This window comes from Schistosoma mansoni, assembly GCF_000237925.1.
Source record: "Schistosoma mansoni, WGS project CABG00000000 data, chromosome W unplaced supercontig 0115, strain Puerto Rico, whole genome shotgun sequence".
Classification (NCBI taxonomy): Eukaryota; Metazoa; Platyhelminthes; class Trematoda; order Strigeidida; family Schistosomatidae; genus Schistosoma; species Schistosoma mansoni.
Window position 1 is genome coordinate 693,045 of NW_017386021.1, and position 18,810 is coordinate 711,854.

The following is an 18,810-nucleotide window of genomic DNA, read 5'->3' on the forward strand; positions in this document are numbered from 1 at the left end:
ACTATTGTACTAATCTAATTGTTTTTATGTTTAGAAACAGATAAAGTTTAAAGCCAAGTTGTCCTTGTTCTGACTATAGCTTTCACATAGACTATGGGATCGCCAGTATTGCGTTTACAGTTCTAGTAGTGTATCTGCAGGACAAATTAAATCCTACAAATACATTTAAATACATTCGATGTCTAAGAGTTTGGGATTCATTTGCAATGATCAAGTATGAGGTACATTTTCATTTAAAAATAGCAATGATAATGATTAGACAAACAATTAATAGATAAATTTATAATTACCTAGTTGGATACCAAGTATCTCTTCCTTATTTTCTAAACTGTTTCGCAGTCGTTGAACTTCAGCAGTTAATTGTTCGATTTGTTTCCTAGATGAAAAAACACCCATCACATTACAAGGATAAATCAAATGTAAGAGTCAAAAACAAACAAATTATGATGATTCAGCTATGGTATTGAAGTACGTAACAATTATATAAGTTATATACAAACAGAAAAGTTTACAACACTTTATTTTTTGCCCTCTTTTGTTTGTGCATTAAGTACTATTCGGATATATTCAGCCTCTAAAAACATTGTATTATAGTGTCTATGGTGATTTTACAGTCGCTTATCGAATGTGTTTATAAAACAGAATCGTTAGGTAGATTAGAGTTAGAACATAACAAATAATTCAATTTTCGAAGGTCTAGAGACTAGCTTGAAATTCCATAAATAGGTAATTAGTTGCCATAATCCATTCGATTAAAATTTGTATACTATCAAATCTACAACGATTTCATAAAGAACTTCAAAGAAATAAAGTTGAGGAAACTTCCAAAGGAGGTGTAGAGTGAGGCTAACGGTTGAATGCAAGATGAGCATTTCATTCTGATTGGGACTCAGCTGGATGGTACATCCTGAAGCGAAAATGACATTATAGATTGAATGAATAACTTACTAAAAACAGTAAATAAATAATGACAAGGGAAAAAAGAACAGTAAAGAAATTCAACTATGAATAGTGATTTATTGGTCTACTTCATCAGAATTATACTAGACAGTAAGAGAAAGAATACAAATAGACACATTAACAAGTTTTCTTTATTTATAGAATACATATAAAGAGTGATAAAGACAATAGAAGTACTAAATACACAATTAAACTTACAAATGTGATGATTCTGTCTGCTTGCTTTTTTCCTGTTCTGAACGAAGTTTTTTTAGTAGATTATTTGTCTTTAACTGATCAGCAGCTAATTTATGACCTTCTTTTAATAAATTCTCAATTTCCTCATTTTTCTGCAAAATTACATTCTCTAATTCATTTACACGTTTTCTGTTATAATATTTAGGGGAAGAAAAGACAATGAAATAATCAGTCAGTCAAAACCAATCTAGAACCTAGCAAATATGTGCATTGGCTCAACTTGTTATATCACATTAGCACATAGATATGAAATTATCATGAAGAATACTAAGTTAGTAGTATTGTGATGTGTGCTACCTATACGGACAGATATAAGTAGTATGTAACAGGCATAGGAAGTAGAATTCTTACTGACAGAAGAGAAGAGAGAAAACCAAAAGCAATAAAAAAACAAGAATTGAAGAATTGAGGAGTTTGTGAGACAATCCAATAAAGATGTGCAAATAATGTATTTAATGTATGATTTTCATATTTTACTAAACCACGGTGTGACTGCATTAGACAAAAATTGGTTATCCCCACCAAATCTTCGTTCACTACATATCTGTAAAAACGAAACAGATTAGGCGTAGAATGAATTCGTGAAATAAAAAGTACAAAATAATTTTGAAACTCAGGCTCTAATTGTGAACAAAGAGTGGATGTGTATGCACCGCTGCAACTGACTTTGAGTCATATCACCAAGCGTACTCAACTACTGGACATGGTAGTCTCAAGAACCCTAACCAGATAGTTTATATCTACCAATATAGCCCAGTACAACAGTCAATGACCCAATGGACTGGTATAACATTTTGGTTTGGTCATCCCTAGCTTCCTTCCAACCTACTTCTCCTCAAATCAATATCGCGCGTCGATGTAGGCGATGGTTGGTAACACATGATAATCAATGATTTACAGAATTACTTCCCAAAAATCACTTAATTTGAAAAAAAAAAATTTCCTTTCCGAAATATAATTAGCATGAACACCACTGTATAAAATCTAGATAAAGCCACCTTAATGAATAATAAACATCTCAATGGTCAACCGACTGTCTACAATGTATGCATCTAAAATCTATCAATTACATCGGCTTGAGCACACAGACGAATAAATAGATCTGTACACTCGGTAGACGAGTTACTTCATATTCTTCTGAAAAAGTACTGGGCAAAATGTAAGCCTATACTAAGCAAATAAGTCATTAAATTCAACAGCCGCGCACCATTTCAGTGTCCGAATTGCCGAGTTTTACTACACCAACTAAGAATTTAATATGACGAAACCAATTTATAGAAACATTTCATAAATTGAATACACTTGGATGATAAACTTACAGTTCAATTAAAGAATAATTTTTGACTGATATATGCGATTAGTTTTATACTTATGTTCAGAGTAAAATAAACACCTAATGTGGTTAAGTGTCTGTTTAAGTCAATTTGTTCATAAAATGGTAGAAACTTATAAGTGTGCAACGAGTACTTAACGACAATTAAGTTTGATATAGTCTTTTTTAATGAATAGATAAAATGGATAGCGAACTCCATATGCGAATAATAGAGTATCTGAAGGTTATAATGCTACGCCACATTTACTTCGTTAGCAAGACTTCCCGTTACTAAAAGTATAATACTGTGTATGGAAGTCGCGTGTGTGTGTGTGAAGTATGTGAAAAATAATACAATTATTGTGCAACAGCAATAAGTATTAGACAGAAGCTTTAAAATACTGAATCAGCGATTTAAAAAGTCAACAGAATGATTAAAAATTCTATTTCTATGCTTTTGACTAAAGTTATGTAAAAACTAGTAGTAGAAGACAAGACTCGTGTTTCGCCTTATTTAAGACTCGTCAGTTGGATATGCCCGCCATATCTCAATGTTGATGTTCAAACTGAGAATAGAACGCAGTATCTTTCTCTTTAAAATTTCCATGCTTATAATAGAACAGCGGGAGGAGAGTAACTATACGTTGAAATTAATATCATGAAAATAGAGAAGAAAAATGTATCTATGGTGATATAACGTTGAAATATAATAATAAAAGTAACTTACATATCATTATTTACGAAAGGTTTATCATCACCTACAGCACGTGTTATCATCGGAATTTTCTGTTTCACTGACGATAAACTTTTTTTCAATTGGTCTCGTTCACGACAAACAAGCTGTAATCGTTTCTCTGTATCCGATAAACGTTGAGAAAATTCTGAGGTGATACTGGACACATCAGTACTATTGATTTCTTGTGTGGTCAGCGAAGTTCTTAATTGCCTGTGATATAATAATAATAATAATAATATTAATAACAATAATAATAATAATAATGTTAAAACAGCAGATGATGTAAACTAAAGTTACCAAAAAAATTAACACTTATAAGTAAAACTTCGACTCTGTAGAAGGAAATAATATAACCTTAAATTACCATATCATGATATAACTGCTTCATCATATATAAAGTCAATTATAGATGTAACTAAAAATTTAAAAGATACGACGGAAAAAATAAAAACCTTTGTGTGATTATTATGACAAAGTTTCAATAAATAGAAACAAGCCATTTGGGAGAACGGGAATTCAAAAATGTATACCACTAGATTATCACTCGTTCTAAAATGTTGTGATCTCTTCAAGATCTGGATGTCTTCGTTCCTATTCTGTATAAGGTTTAAGGTTCACTCTGTTCAAGTGTCCGAAACCAGAGAGAAACACGTTCCTATTGTTTATTGCTTTCTAATGCTTCTCCAACTTTTATTTCGAAATGAAAATATCTTCACATTATACAAAATCTCTCAAAGTCCGGACAGCTTCGAGAAGCCCGATGAAGCCTCCAGAGGCTCTACAGGAGCCGAAGAAATTCCGTTCAATCAGAATGTGATAGGACCTTCTAGAATATTGACGTAGCATGGATTGGCTGGATTATGATGGTGTTATAGCCGATACTAAAACTTATAAATACCTCTATTTCCTTGTACATTTTTGACCCTTATCCAATAATCGCTTCACCTACTTCCTACGTCTTTTGATTTGAGACTGTGGGGTTCTACACGTTCGAGTACGTATAGTTGTATACCGTATTCTGCCGTAATCAAGTATAAGTCGTAACTGTTACGTTACGTAACATTCGAAACATTTGAAGCAACTATAATAGGTAAAGAAGGATCATAATGCATAAATAAGAGATTGGAGGCTAAGAGTTGCTGGACAGTCTGCGAACCAATCTCATTTTGCATTTTTTCCAGTAGGTGGTTCTGTGGAGCACGCAGATGATGGACATCAGGAAGGAAATTTCCGTAATGACTAACTAATCGCAAGAAAGGTTGTAGATTAGGGATATCTCTTGGTCTGATTATGGTTTTTACAGCTCCAATATCCTTTGGGTTTGGTCGTCGTCCATCTTTATCTATAACAAAACCGAGATACCGTACCTACTGCATATAAAAGTAACACATTTTTCTGAGCGGAGACGAAAACCATATTCACCCATGTGTGATAGCAACCGGTCGAGTTTCTTTAGCATGTCCATTTTGTCTGCTCTCATGATTATGATACCGTTCAAATAAGCCGCCGCTCATGGAATACCATGTAACATGGTATCCACAATTTGCCGTCTTGACACCAAAGGGCAGTTGGTTATGTCGGAACAGACCCTTGTGTGTACTGATTGAGAGGCGATCTCTACTTTCATCAGTTACCGGAATTCGTAAACAAGCATTTGATAAATCCAGTTTTGCAAAACTCTTGCCACCGTTCAGATTCGTAAGATGTTCAGTTAAAGGTAAGAGTTACTGGTGAGACTCTAGAGCTTCATTTAGCCCGGTGGAGTGATCTGCATATGAGCGAACGCTGCCGTTGGATTTCTTGACTACCAATATCAGCGCAGCTCAATCTGAGAAGTTCACGGGTTCAATAACACACAATTTCTAAAGTCGTTCTACTTCCTGTTCAACCACGGGGAGAGCAGCATAAGGCACAGGTCTTTTGGATCGATAAATGGGAGTGGCTCCACATCTGGGGGTTAGAAATACTTTAGCCTTTGTGCACGCTTCCAATCCTTCTGTAAACACAAGATGTCTTTGTAACACGGCTTTTTTCTGATTACCATCTGGTGGGTTATTGGTTGTGACTTGGTAGCAAATGTTGTTAATCGAATGGTCCCTTAATTTTAGTGTCTCTATCAAATCTAACCCCAATATATTGAGTGCTGGATACTCTGTAAGGTATAGCGCCGCATTCATTGATATATTACCTTTGGAAGCAGTACAAAATACTCCTACGACCATACTTAACTTCCCATTGGATGCACTGTGTGCTAGCTACGTCGTTGTATTTGCAATTACCTTTATTAGTAGATTCACCTGGCTATCTCTGATGTGCGTTGTTCTTCTATCTTTATGGATTTGGTTTGTACGTCTGATGCATGTTTCGAAAGCTCCTCAGTCCCTATACAAAACCACTGGCCTAATTAATGCAAAAAAATGAAATCAATGTGTCCAATTTTATGGAGGAAATGAAATTGTTACTTCAATAGCATCAGAGCCTACTTTTAGCTTCTCAAGAACAGATGATTACATCATTTATGTCAATATTATTAATCCAGTTCCAATGAACCCCAGAACATAAAAAAATAGAGTCACCACTTAATTCAGTCCCAGAACTTATTTTTGATGCAGATAGTGGTCCAGTAATGACCAATTCAGAAATATGCTTTGTAGTGGGTTCAAACCCAGTTATGCCCGAAGCAAAATGTACAATTGATGACTTGTCCAGCTCACAGAAAGACGATGACTTTTTAAATACACATGAAATTGTCGCAGTACCTGAGGACGAAGAAACAGAAAATAAATGGAGCAACATAATGAATACAATTGTATCAAATGGAACTCAAAATGATTGTGAAACAAAAGCTTCTAATGAATTAAGTTATTGTCAGAACTCTCAAGTTATTTTACCAGATATGGGTTATCTTAATGATTCGCGTATTTTGATGAAAATTCTTCCTAAAATGAGAGGAGTATGTTGAATGAATCGAATCATGGTCAGAAATCTTATGCAGTTTTGTTAGATGCTGATTTGTGTAATGACTCACCATTCTTCAATGGGTGGTTCACACGAATCCGAAAGTAAGTAAATCGCAATTTTTTCTAACCATCCACATCAAAAATCTAATTTGCCTACAAACTTATCACAAAATTAAGAATGTATTGTGTGAACGACGCAAACTTATTTGATACAACTACATATTAACTGAGAAAGAATGTAAGAAAGTCATACTATACAGTCTTCGAGACAAGTATTGCTTCATGATAAAACCGAGATCATTAAAATTACAATTAACTGACAAAGTAAAATATCATCTAGCCAGTGTGAATCAACTTGGACCTCTATGGAATAGTGCAGCTGATCGTTCGGATGTCCTAAGTTATAACAGATAGATGAAAGTGTCAGTGTTATGTCCGAACGAAGAATAAGTGGATGGTAACTGCTAGGATCTATTTATGAACTCATATATATATATATATATATATATATATATATATATATATATATATATATATATACTGTATAACCATTCAGTAACTGTATTACTTGTATATTCATATTCTTTTTATTATAAGCTTCCGTTTGACCTATTGACTATTATTATACGACCTACTATTCTTAAGATATTCATAATTTATTAGTAACATTTACAAAATCACAGTCACTTTTTGACTTGATCTTGTGTAATTGTCACTTTCTGTTTTATGGTATGATGCGGTCTGATTTTTTTGTGTGTGTAAAACTGAGTATATCTGAAGTATATGGTTCATATGATGGAGGCTGATACTGGTGATCTGGACTAAACCGGCTGGGTTAGGAGAGAATCTACTATCTCAGTGGACCAATACGAACTCAGAGTTGACTCTGGACTGTTCGTACTGGTTTACGCGTCATTAGTCTGGTCATATAAATCAGTGTTTCTAATTGGCAATTTAGTCACGCAATATATTGACAGGCCATAAAAAAATAACAGCACCAGATTTGTATTTCTTGAAATGATGTTTCAATGAGTTCTTTTTCTGTAACTAATTTCTTTATGTCCCTTACAGTGGCACTTGGCGCAACGATGATCATTATGTGGACAGATTCTCTTGTAATATCAACCTCCACATGACCAGCATGGAGATGAGAGTTGGTAGTCTGTGTGGCATGGTTTTCGTGAGCTGGAATCTTACTTTTCGCCTACAGAATGGACGTATGATGGCCGGCTATTGTTTTAAACCATGGAATCGTCGTGTTTCAAGTTTACCAATCTCTGGTGTTACGTGGTTACTTCTTGCAGCGTTATGTTTGGGCATCGTTCAACTTTACTTAAAATTCTGGTTCTGACATCAGCATCTTCAAGAGATTGGAGGCTGCATACAAATGCAGGACACTCAAATTGATCTTCTGTCACTGCTGACCATTCAAACCGCTAGTATTTGCGGTTTACTAAACCTGCATGTTTCACGCAGTTATCATTTTGCTATCTTGATGCACTGATAACGGATATTAAACAAAGATGACTGTTCACCAAAGATCTGAGACAGGATATCAATTGTTGCATGAAAAGAAAAATATCGCGAGTTCTTCGGAAGGATGAAATTACTGGAAGGTTGGTGTTTAACCGAGTGGAGTTTTTTTTAGAGTAATTCTAACCCTAATGGCGTCATCATGTTCATTTAGGTCGACCTTGAACAAGCCGTCCTGTTTCTTGAACCAGAATTCATGTATATTACCAGCCAAACCATCAAAATAAAATTCATGAATAGAACAGATGACAAAATAGGCATGTGGGTTATATGAATCATCAGTATATCTTCAGTGATTAAGGTTCATCTGTAATGTTACGATTTCCAGAATACGAATTTGGAACTTTTAATACCGTTTCTTCTGACGTTGAAGCTAAGATTCTGCATGTTTGAGAGTGGTTGACATTGTAATTGGTACACCTAATCGCCAATGTTACGTAACGTAACAGTTACGACTTATACTTGATTACGGCAGAATACGGTATACAACTATACGTACTCGAACGTGTAGAACCCCACAGTCTCAAATCAAAAGACGTAGGAAGTAGGTGAAGCGATTATTGGATAAGGGTCAAAAATGTACAAGGAAATAGAGGTATTTATAAGTTTTAGTATCGGCTATAACACCATCATAATCCAGCCAATCCATGCTACGTCAATATTCTAGAAGGTCCTATCACATTCTGATTGAACGGAATTTCTTCGGCTCCTGTAGAGCCTCTGGAGGCTTCATCGGGCTTCTCGAAGCTGTCCGGACTTTGAGAGATTTTGTATAATGTGAAGATATTTTCATTTCGAAATAAAAGTTGGAGAAGCATTAGAAAGCAATAAACAATAGGAACGTGTTTCTCTCTGGTTTCGGACACTTGAACAGAGTGAACCTTAAACCTTATACAGAATAGGAACGAAGACATCCAGATCTTGAAGAGATCACAACATTTTAGAACGAGTGATAATCTAGTGGTGTACACTTTTGACTGAGGTCAGGTGCGGTATCGCGCTTTTCCCAACTTAGACACTACTAACTTACCAAGTCATTTTCGAATAGATTATTTCTACAGACTACAGTTCGCTGCTAAAAATAGAGTTTGACCGGGTTTCAGTTCAATGTTCTAAACATGTGGTGCTTGCTGTGCAACATGAAAACCCTAGGGTTTAATTATATTTGTGAATTTGCTTGAACACTGTTAATTTGTCGTAAATTATAACATAATAGCAGTGCAAAGCACTTTGGTTTTCATTAGTTTATGATAAAAAAATAAGACGCCTAAAAATAATATAATCACGAAAAAACCACCTAATAAATAAAGATAATTTATTAAAAATTAGTTTTGTAGAAACAATAAAATGTTTAGAGATTGTCGAAAAAATTATACTGCATAGGGGAAAAATATATATTTCTATTACATACTCTTGCAATATTGAGACTGAATTTTGTAGTACGTTGTTCTCATGACTAAGTTGCATAATTTTTGCTTCACGAACATTTAATAAATGTTTGACATCGGAGAATTTCTGAAATAACGAAAATAAACAGCATTGAAAAATATCAAACAATAAATTGTATGGAATATTCCTATGTGAATCGTTTGAGATATGCATGAACTGATAAAAGTTTTCAAAGATACTTAGCTAGATTAGTCGGGTCAAACAAAACTACTAACGAATCGATTAAAGTCAGGATTATAAACTATTGGATGTATACTCAGTGGTCTAGAAGTTAGTCGCTCGCAGAGAGACATGAAGGCTTTGGGATCGATCAAAGGTAGGGATCATGGATGCGCACTGCTTAGGAGTCCTATACTTGAATAGAGCAGCTATCTAGTGCTTCTTGTCTTTTAATAGCTGACGAACAAAGGTTATTCCATAGTGTAAATTATGAAGTAGTTATAAATATGTATCCGTATGTAATTCACCTCCTAACGGAAACAACCACTAAGTGGAACAGAATTCGAAATTAAATTCTCTACCAATAAGGAAATAAACATAAAAAACGTGTTAAAACTTGCTAGAAATCACATTTGTACATCAAAAAAATTTTCCAGACTCACAGTGGACTTTCTTAACAATCCTTTACTCTGTGAGAATGCGTTACTACTAGGAATGCTGGTTATTCATAGGAATTTTCTTACCAATCCCAAATTCAATACGGTTAGCAATCACTATGGATTCTCTAACATCTGACATTGACTACGTTTGCTCTAACTGCTCTCCGACCAATCTACCTGACACCATAAACAATTAAGACATAGGCATTTCACCTAACATAGCTGCTACCCTAATATCTTGAGTGTTGGATGCTTAAAACACTGTACCGTTATTCCATTATTAATCATGAACACCATATAGTATCATTTTACGTACTTAAAAAACTAAACATATAAACGGTCATAGCCTAAATTACCATAAAGACTAGGAACTTTTTGTTAGGAGGTGGGTACATTCTCTAGAGGATTTCAAATCCATATTAAACCAAAATCAGTATCCATATATTTAAAGAATAGTATATCTTTAAAAAAAACTCAGGATAATACTAATCTCACTAACCTTAGAGAGGTCATGATAGGCAAATGTCAAATCATCATCAACAGTATTTTGCAAACCTTTACAATTAAAACAAAAACAAACGGACTTATTTTTTACCGCTGAACATGTAGTTTAAGTTTATGAACTCGAAATTATCGGCACAAAGCTTTATCATTTCAATTTCATTTCAATCAATATGTTTTTCAGTCCAACCGTTACTTGAATAAGAAACAGGCAACTGTTCAAGTTTTTTATAAACCAGGCCAATAAGTTTTTGTTATTTCTATCCTGAATCTTTTTTCCCCATAGAAACTAATCTTAATACTTTTTGATGAAGGTAAGATCAAAGAACAGTTAGTCATGAGTTCGACCATGGAGTTGTTCAGTATGTAGACATCACTAACATACGGTTTAATGATCTAAACCTTGATTGCGAAGAGAATTCCCATTTTCTATTCTGATTTTTTAAATAGATAAATTAGTCTGTCGAAAATCTAATTTGGTTAGACCAATCAGTCAGTCATAAGCTATTTACAACCTGACATACGTTCATCGATTCAAGTTGCCACATCAAATCAGCACAGCGAGATAAAATTATCAAGGCGAATCCCAAAATAACAGAAGTACTAACACTGTCAATAGTAGTAGGAAAAGTTATGTATAGAAGTGTGATGTATGCTGCTTATGTCTATCGATATAAGTAGTATACAGCAGAAGGCTAAGAAGATAGGATTGAAAAAGCAGAAAGGAATTGAGAAGTGGGAGAATCATGAAGGATGTAAAGGACAATTGATGGAAGATTTGCAAATAAAGTATTTAAGGTATTGTTGTCATATTTTACCAAAGAACTCTGTAATTTTGCGTTAGAGAACAAATTGGTTGTTCCCACTTGAGTTCTCGTTCATTACAGAAGGAATAATTTTAAGGAGGCTTCGGGACTCAGTATCTCAGTGAAGACAAATAATTAATGTATCTGAGCCACTGAGGTTGATTTTAAGCTATACTAGCCAACAGTTGTAGGCACTGGTTTTTATAATCGCAAGGATCCCAACCAAAAACTGCACCTAAATACCCGGCTCAATCTAGTTATCAATAACTTCATGGATCGATGCCACCTTTTGGTTCGCTGCCACATACCTTTCCTTTAACCTACTCCTACACCAAGCAAAACTGCATCTCGAGGTGGATGGTGGTTGAGTACACGCAATGTATATGCCAACCACTTCAGTTGATTAAGATTCATTACCTCATCAAACGACTTTCCATCTCTACCTAACACCCTATGCCTAACTTCAGCATTGCTCATTCAGTGTTTCCGAAATACATGAGCAAAGCTTCGAAGACACCCATGATTGAATACTAGTATCCTACAAATATTTGTTCTTAGTGGTTATGTTTTACACCCATAAAGAAGGGTGAACTAATGAACAGCTAATTTTTCTTGAGTTGGCAAGCGTGCACCTCACAAATGACGCAAGTTAGCAAAAGCCACTCAAACTTTCTGAATCCCTTACGAGATTTCGCCAGACACTAACTCATCGGGGCTGGTGAGACTAACATACGTGAAGTGGTCGATCCCTTCAACTACTTTAATCCCTGTCATTAATTCAAGTGCTGATGTAGGCAGGTCCAGAAGCGATATTTTCAGTTTAAATAAAAAAGTAGCATCACAAACATACTTGCACTGTTCCTCATGGTGATCGTTAGGATCCGTATTCTGTCATTATCTTTACTAAACAGAACTGTCATTTGACAAATTGCTAAACAGTTAGACGATGAGAACGTTACAACTCTAAGAACGTCTATGACAAAGTCAAACAAAAACGGAGAAAATGGAGAACCCTAATGAACACTACTTGTGGTCAGCAATTCTAGTGACAGCTCACTGTTAGCTTCGTTAGTCCAATAAATAATCGAACTCAGTTATGAGTATACGGACGTGTGCGAACAAATAAGAATTATAATATGGTAAACAGTTGCTGATAATCCCATGACTGTGGAATTACACTTTATCCAAACATCTAGCATTTGCTACTTATATAAGATAGGTTTAGCTTAATATTTTATAGAATGTTCATTAAAATCGGTCCCCATTTTATATGATCACATAAAATTTGTGAGACTATATAAACCCATATTTTATGCTTGTTGGGACTCGTCAAAATACACAATTACACAATTAAGAAGTGCACTGAACTCCTCCTTCCGCGTTCTAATATGTACCACCCAAATACTCCACAGTCAAAGGCATTAGCGTAATTAAGAAACGTCGAACCTGATTTCGGTAGTGTTAAAAGGCATTTTTAAAAATTGCTATGATTTAAAACAAATTTATGCGCATTATATTACTCAACTCAGTAGATTAAGAAGCTGTTACGTCAAGGTGTCATTTCCACTCAGTTTCCTTAGACAAGAGTAATAAATAACAAGAAATCCATATTTGACACATAATCCAAGGTTGGATATGTTTATGTTTTACTCTACGCCACGTAATTCAGTGAAAATGATTTATTTCTCTAGTGATAGTAAGTTATTATAAATGTTAAAAATTTAGGTATGAGCAACAAACCGTGTACAGACAAAATACATGCCTTAAATAAATGCATGTCAGTCTTAAGTGCTGTTGGGAGTATAACGATGGTTTCCCCTTCCCGGTTGGTTACACCATGGAAGTACATATTCTAAGGGAACTGAAACAGAAACTGAACTAGGAGTAGCACTGCAAACTTGGAAGAGTAACCAGTGCCTAAGGGACAGCTCCTTGGGGCCTTTTCTTGGATAGCCTTAGATAATGTCACCTCAATCACTTTAGGGCCTTGATGATGGACGTCCTTGGAGCAAGGGCATGTGTGTTATTTTGGTCCAAACTTTTCTTAACTCCTAGTCCAGTCGTGAGAATGTAACACTGTCGCGGTCACTGGTTGTCTGATGAGAACTCCATACCGCCGCCACACCTCAGTACAGTATGCAGTACGAATTTAACCACGGACTATGAGTTCGCTTTTTCAGTCTTACTGCTTTCCAACTGACTTACCTCGTATAAAAGAACCTGAAGTAACAAGTTTCCCAACGAGTTTATTCAACACACTTCAACTGAGTCATTACGATATGGAAACACGACCACTAGCACACTAAGGTACCAGCTACGGCTGGCGAAAAATACATATGAAGCAAAAAAAATTGATCTATAAATATATGTTTTAGATAAACTAGGGACTTTAAAAGTATTTTTTAAACTGAAGTGATTCTTCGAAATGAAACTAATTTTTCTCCAACAGCGTTAAATAAATTTTGATTAAAAATAATATGAGCTTACCCATATGTAAATCCTGCGAAACACTAACAGATCTACGATGTTCAGGACCACTAGAACTAAGAAAGTGAAGTAACGAGAAGTTACACGGAAACTTGAAAAATAAACAATAAAACTAAAATATGAAGGTCTATGATGAAATTGTATTTTTTGGAAGAAATAGACATGTTGAAAGATGAAACTTTCTCCAAAGTCTGACTTCTTCCAAATATAACGCTGCACACAAATTGACAAACTGTTAAGCATAGACGTTTTCACATCTCCTTAAAATTGTATCTGTTTATCATACAAATTAGAAATTAAAAATGTAATCTGATGAAACAAAAAAGTGCACGAGATACAATAATGCAGAATTTTTGATAAGTGTTGGTTTATGTTTCCAAGTTCGTAACATCAATTATAATTTATGATACCTTAACACTTGGTATAATGACTTGTATGAAAACGAAATCAAGATCTCAGTGATTTCTTAAAAGAAATAATTGACTCATTTAAAAAAGGCAACCGACAAATCTAAAATACTATATTAGGCTTACCATTTATTTAAAACAACCGGAGCACTAAATCCTCTGAGAGAATATTTTTGCAAATTAAGTGGATTTTGATTGAGTTCCGATGACAAACGCGGCCCTTTAACAGGAGACATAATAGTAGGTGTATTAGAAGAATGTAAATCGTGAACTTCACCACCATTTGTAGAATTACAACACGAAATTACTTCAATATCCGAACTAGTGGTATTAGTATCAAAATCGTCATCGGCACATACTGGTTGAGCAGTGAATGGTAGTACTATGTCAGATGAAGAACGATGCAAAGTAGTTATATCTTCATTTGGAATTGATTTATTCACTAACTGCAATTCCTTTTCTAGGAATGACAAGTGCGAAGTTACATCGACTGATTCTTGTGCAATGTATTCCGAAGAAATTGTTATTTTTGATTCATCATACTCTTTTTCACACAAATCCTGTGATGCTTTTTGTTCAGTGACGGTAGAACAATCATTAAATAATGTAGAATTTACTTCCCACTGTAATACAGAAATATTAAATCTTAATTAGTATAACAAACGGGTATTTAACTCTGAAAGTAAGTATGAATGTGTTGTTTACATCAATAAAAGTACCAAGGCTATATTGCACTGTAACATGTAATTTTCTAAGTAGTTCTAAAAACACTCTTAGTCGACTAAAACACTGTACTTTTAACAACAGTGCCATCAAAAGACCATTCATCATATTTTCGCCGAATAATTTGAGCACCGTCTAGCAAACCCAAGGTGTATGGGTACCAATAATAAAGCTAAGGCGAATGGGCAAACATAACACAGCACTGAAAAAATACCGCTTCAAGGGTCATATCTTAGCTAATCTAAATGAAAGGATGGATCCCACAAGTACACCACTAGCTTTAGGTGTTCTATAGACAATTATCCCTCATAGAACTATCCAATAATTCATCTCTTACTGAATTCATGTTAACTGATTCGCTTTCTCAAGTCGCTCTGATTTATTCAAGATAAATTAATAACGTAGTACTGTGTGAAGAAAAAATTCAGAAAAGGTAATAAAAAGCAATCTAGTTATTCATAATGTACAACAGATATTTGGCGTGACAGCAAGCAACGTGTGCGTGATGATATATCTGCTTTCAGATAATGAAATATCCTTTCAAATCGTACAGTGAATTGTAAACCAACACTGAAGCGACAAGATAATATGAACTACAAAAGTATGTATGATCAGTGTTTCTAATTGGCGATTTAGTCACGCAATGTATTGACAGGTCATAAGAAAGTAACAGTCAGTTTAACCTAAGTATACTGAGTTGAATTGGAACTCATATTAAAAATTACCTAGTATAAAACAGTAAGCAGCTGTAACATTTCAAATAGGCCTAACCTAACACACTTTACGTGCTTTGCTTTATTATAAATTTTCATCATTGTTCCTTATGGAATTAAGGAGATGGCACGTGTTAACATTACACATACATCAAGCAGACACTCTGTAATACCCAATAAAAAATTGAATTTACATGGTTTATTGACCGCTTGTAAGACACAATATCCCTTTTCTTGTTAACCAATGAATCAGGTTTACCTGATCTAAAAATTCTAGGTTGCTGTATGCACATGAAAAAATATGTTCGAAACCTTAAGTAGACAAAATTATCACCAATAACATGTTCGAAATTAGATATAATGGGATTATTTGGTTATTTTATTGACTGTAAGATGGGATATTATTTGATCTAAAGAAAACGTGTGCACAATTTTTTTTGAACACAACCCTGACAAAACGGAGAACTACATGCGTGAAAAAATATTTTGGCAACATTTTAAACAGAATAAGCGGGAAATCAAGACGAATGCAAGTAATTCTGTCTAGCAAAAGCAAGTGACAAGTATGTACATAACAGTAAAGCTGTCACATGTAAAACTTATCAAGTGTTTTAGATTTCAGTGGAATGTCACAAACCCTTGTTACTGAAAGGTGAGTCATACATAGATTGTAGAAATGCAAGAATATCGTGATATGTTCTTAAAAAATTGCGTATCAAAATTTTACCTCATAAATATGAATGTATCGCTGTTTATATTCTATCCAACAAATAAACTAACACGATCGTGACAAAAAAGATAGCTATTTGTAAAAGTGTTCAAAACAGTGAGTGAAAATGATAAAATAGCACCTGCTTGTACATACATTCCTAAGTAGAAGAAAAAATAAGTTGTGAAGACCTACCAGCTCATCAGTTTTAGTGTTCTCATCAGTTAGCACTTTATCAGAATCATTGGGTGAGGAATGGTCTGATTGATCGTAAATAACTTTTTCCAGAGAATCCGTAAGAGACGAGTGATGACTTCCCAGCCTTGTTGAACAGGATTTCTCCAAATCTGCACACTCGCTGCTTACTTCACACTCCGATTTCTCTGAAATTAGGTAGTAACCAGCAATGCTAATTAATGAATCTAAGAATGAAAAAAGTTTTCAGCCTCACCGTACTAATATTAATTAAAATGAAAAATACAAAGTAAGCATATGAATACAATACAAATAAAATATAAGACGTTACTTGTAATTATGTTATTCTTCAATGTTAACGACTTGTTTTACAATCCATTTCCTATGCCATCGAACTATAATTTAATTTTATACAGCTAAAAGGTTGCATCTTTATTTTTGACGATGGAACACTGAATTTAGATAAAATAAACAGTGGGCGTGCTAGTGCTATTGCAAACAAACAGCTTATTTAAGAGATGATAAATCCTAAACTAAGGTTAGTATCACTACTACAGAGATTATCTAGATACAAAACGCTTTGATGTGAGCGCCTATGTAAACTACTCGTATCAGAGTAAAAACTGAAACAATGTATGAAGCTTTATTAAAATGTAATTGCTTAGGGCTCCATGCTTCCTTTGAGTAAAACAAGGATGCATCAAAAGACTTAATTGATTCAAACAATACATGTAGTAAACAAAAGTAAGAAAAATGCAAAAAAAAGAACGACAACACTGAAAGATATAGGACAATGTGATGTTGAAGACGTACAGGGAGATCATAATGAATACAAATTGCTTAATGTAACCAATTTGAAGTGCATCACTAAGTCTATTATTTATAATTATTCATTTCATCAATCCCTATTAGAAAGCTTGCTTTCTTAAATTACCGAACCAACAGTCAATGATATGTAATACAATCTATCGATCTGACTCTATTTAAATATTTTTCAGTTTACACGCACAGCTATAACGTCTGGAAAAGATTCACACGAGCAGTCGTGAGACAATTGGACGTTAGACGATCAACATTCGATTTATATTAACTTGTCACAAGTTCTGTATTTTCTGATCATTCTTGTCTGTATAATATCTTGGTTTGTATGAAATCGTTTCATTTCACTAACACAATTTTTTTGTGTCGAATTTTTGTTGTTTTCTTGGTCAGGATTCGTCTTACAGTCAGTTATTACTAAGTCGCTCCAAACATTTTGTATCTTCAACCGATCAATATTATATGGCAATTCAGATTGTGTTTACAACAATCAAGATCATGATCAGTCAGTCAGTCATAACGTAGAACTTCGTACGTACGTACATCAGTTCGAGTTGCCATACCACATTAGCACAGAGATGCAGTTGTCGATTCAAATCCCATAGTGGTAGAAGTAGTAAGAGTATAAGCATTATGTGAAAGACTAGGGTTTGAAGATGTTATTCAGGGAGGATAATCCTGTGACATAAATTTGGAAAGAGAAAAAAATAGGGACATGAGGAATTCAGAAGATTAGAATTTGACAGCAGAAGCGCTGTATATATGGGCGAATAAGAACAGCCTAAACAGAAAGGATGGTATTCAACTAGCTACCATTTGGCAAATATTCATCAACAAGTAATTTGACCTTTTCTTTTATTCAACCTGTTTACTTCACATGAATCGTTATTATGACTGAAATCAACATGAGTTATGTTTAGCATTACAATTATGTACATGATGATGATTCTCATTTTATTTGCAATTTCGATGATTCAGAAAAAACTTTTCAACCTTCATTTTGCACTTTTATTTTTACTTTTATTTCACATAGAAACATATCAACACTGAATATCATTCATTAATAACTCATCTTACACATACATACATACACACAATTTATGCAGTCTCCTTTAATTCACATCGTTGAATTTCTCACTTGATTCTCATTCGACTGACTCATATTATCCTGTTTACAAAAATTCGACATCCAAATATGATTGGATTAAAAAGTAATAGAGATTTTGATATGATTGTTAAAAAACACTATATATTTCTTTGATGATTTTGATTTTGATTATTCCCTGAAGAAGTCCAGACAAGTCAGCTGGACGAAACGTTGGAATTATTTATATTTCAATCGCTGAGACTATTTCAAATATAATATTTTCACATATATATGGATGAAAGTGTTACCTCTAAAAGCATGATAACGATAAAGTTAAACGAGAATGGGGAGAGTGGACAGCCTTGACGAACACCACCTGAGGTAATCAATTATGATGACAGTTCGCCATAGGCTCTAACTCGACCAGTTGTGTTCGAGTAGAGAGCCTTTATGAGGTTAATGTACTTCTTTGGTACTCCTTTCAGTGACAAACACTGCCATAGAACCTCACGATCAACGGAGTCAAAAAATACTACGATTGTGGGACGTCTGAATGTATGTCTATGTTCTAGGACCT

The 18,810-nt window shown here is 34.3% G+C and overlaps 1 protein-coding gene across 1 annotated transcript in view; it reads right to left on the minus strand.

Annotated features, from left to right (window-relative positions):
• Smp_137530 (TATA element modulatory factor) overlaps positions 1-18,810 on the minus strand; it is a gene marked incomplete at its 3' end in the record, with an annotated part of 40,599 nt that overhangs the window by 18,116 nt on the left and 3,673 nt on the right. Inside the window, exons 2-9 of the mRNA XM_018790996.1 lie at positions 16,328-16,515; positions 14,114-14,610; positions 13,581-13,636; positions 10,286-10,341; positions 9,150-9,253; positions 3,237-3,455; positions 1,159-1,326; positions 292-376 (exon numbers count right to left, since the gene is read on the minus strand). Coding sequence (XP_018645787.1) covers positions 292-376; positions 1,159-1,326; positions 3,237-3,455; positions 9,150-9,253; positions 10,286-10,341; positions 13,581-13,636; positions 14,114-14,610; positions 16,328-16,515 — 1,373 coding nt within the window. The remainder of the gene's footprint in view (positions 1-291; positions 377-1,158; positions 1,327-3,236; positions 3,456-9,149; positions 9,254-10,285; positions 10,342-13,580; positions 13,637-14,113; positions 14,611-16,327; positions 16,516-18,810) is intronic.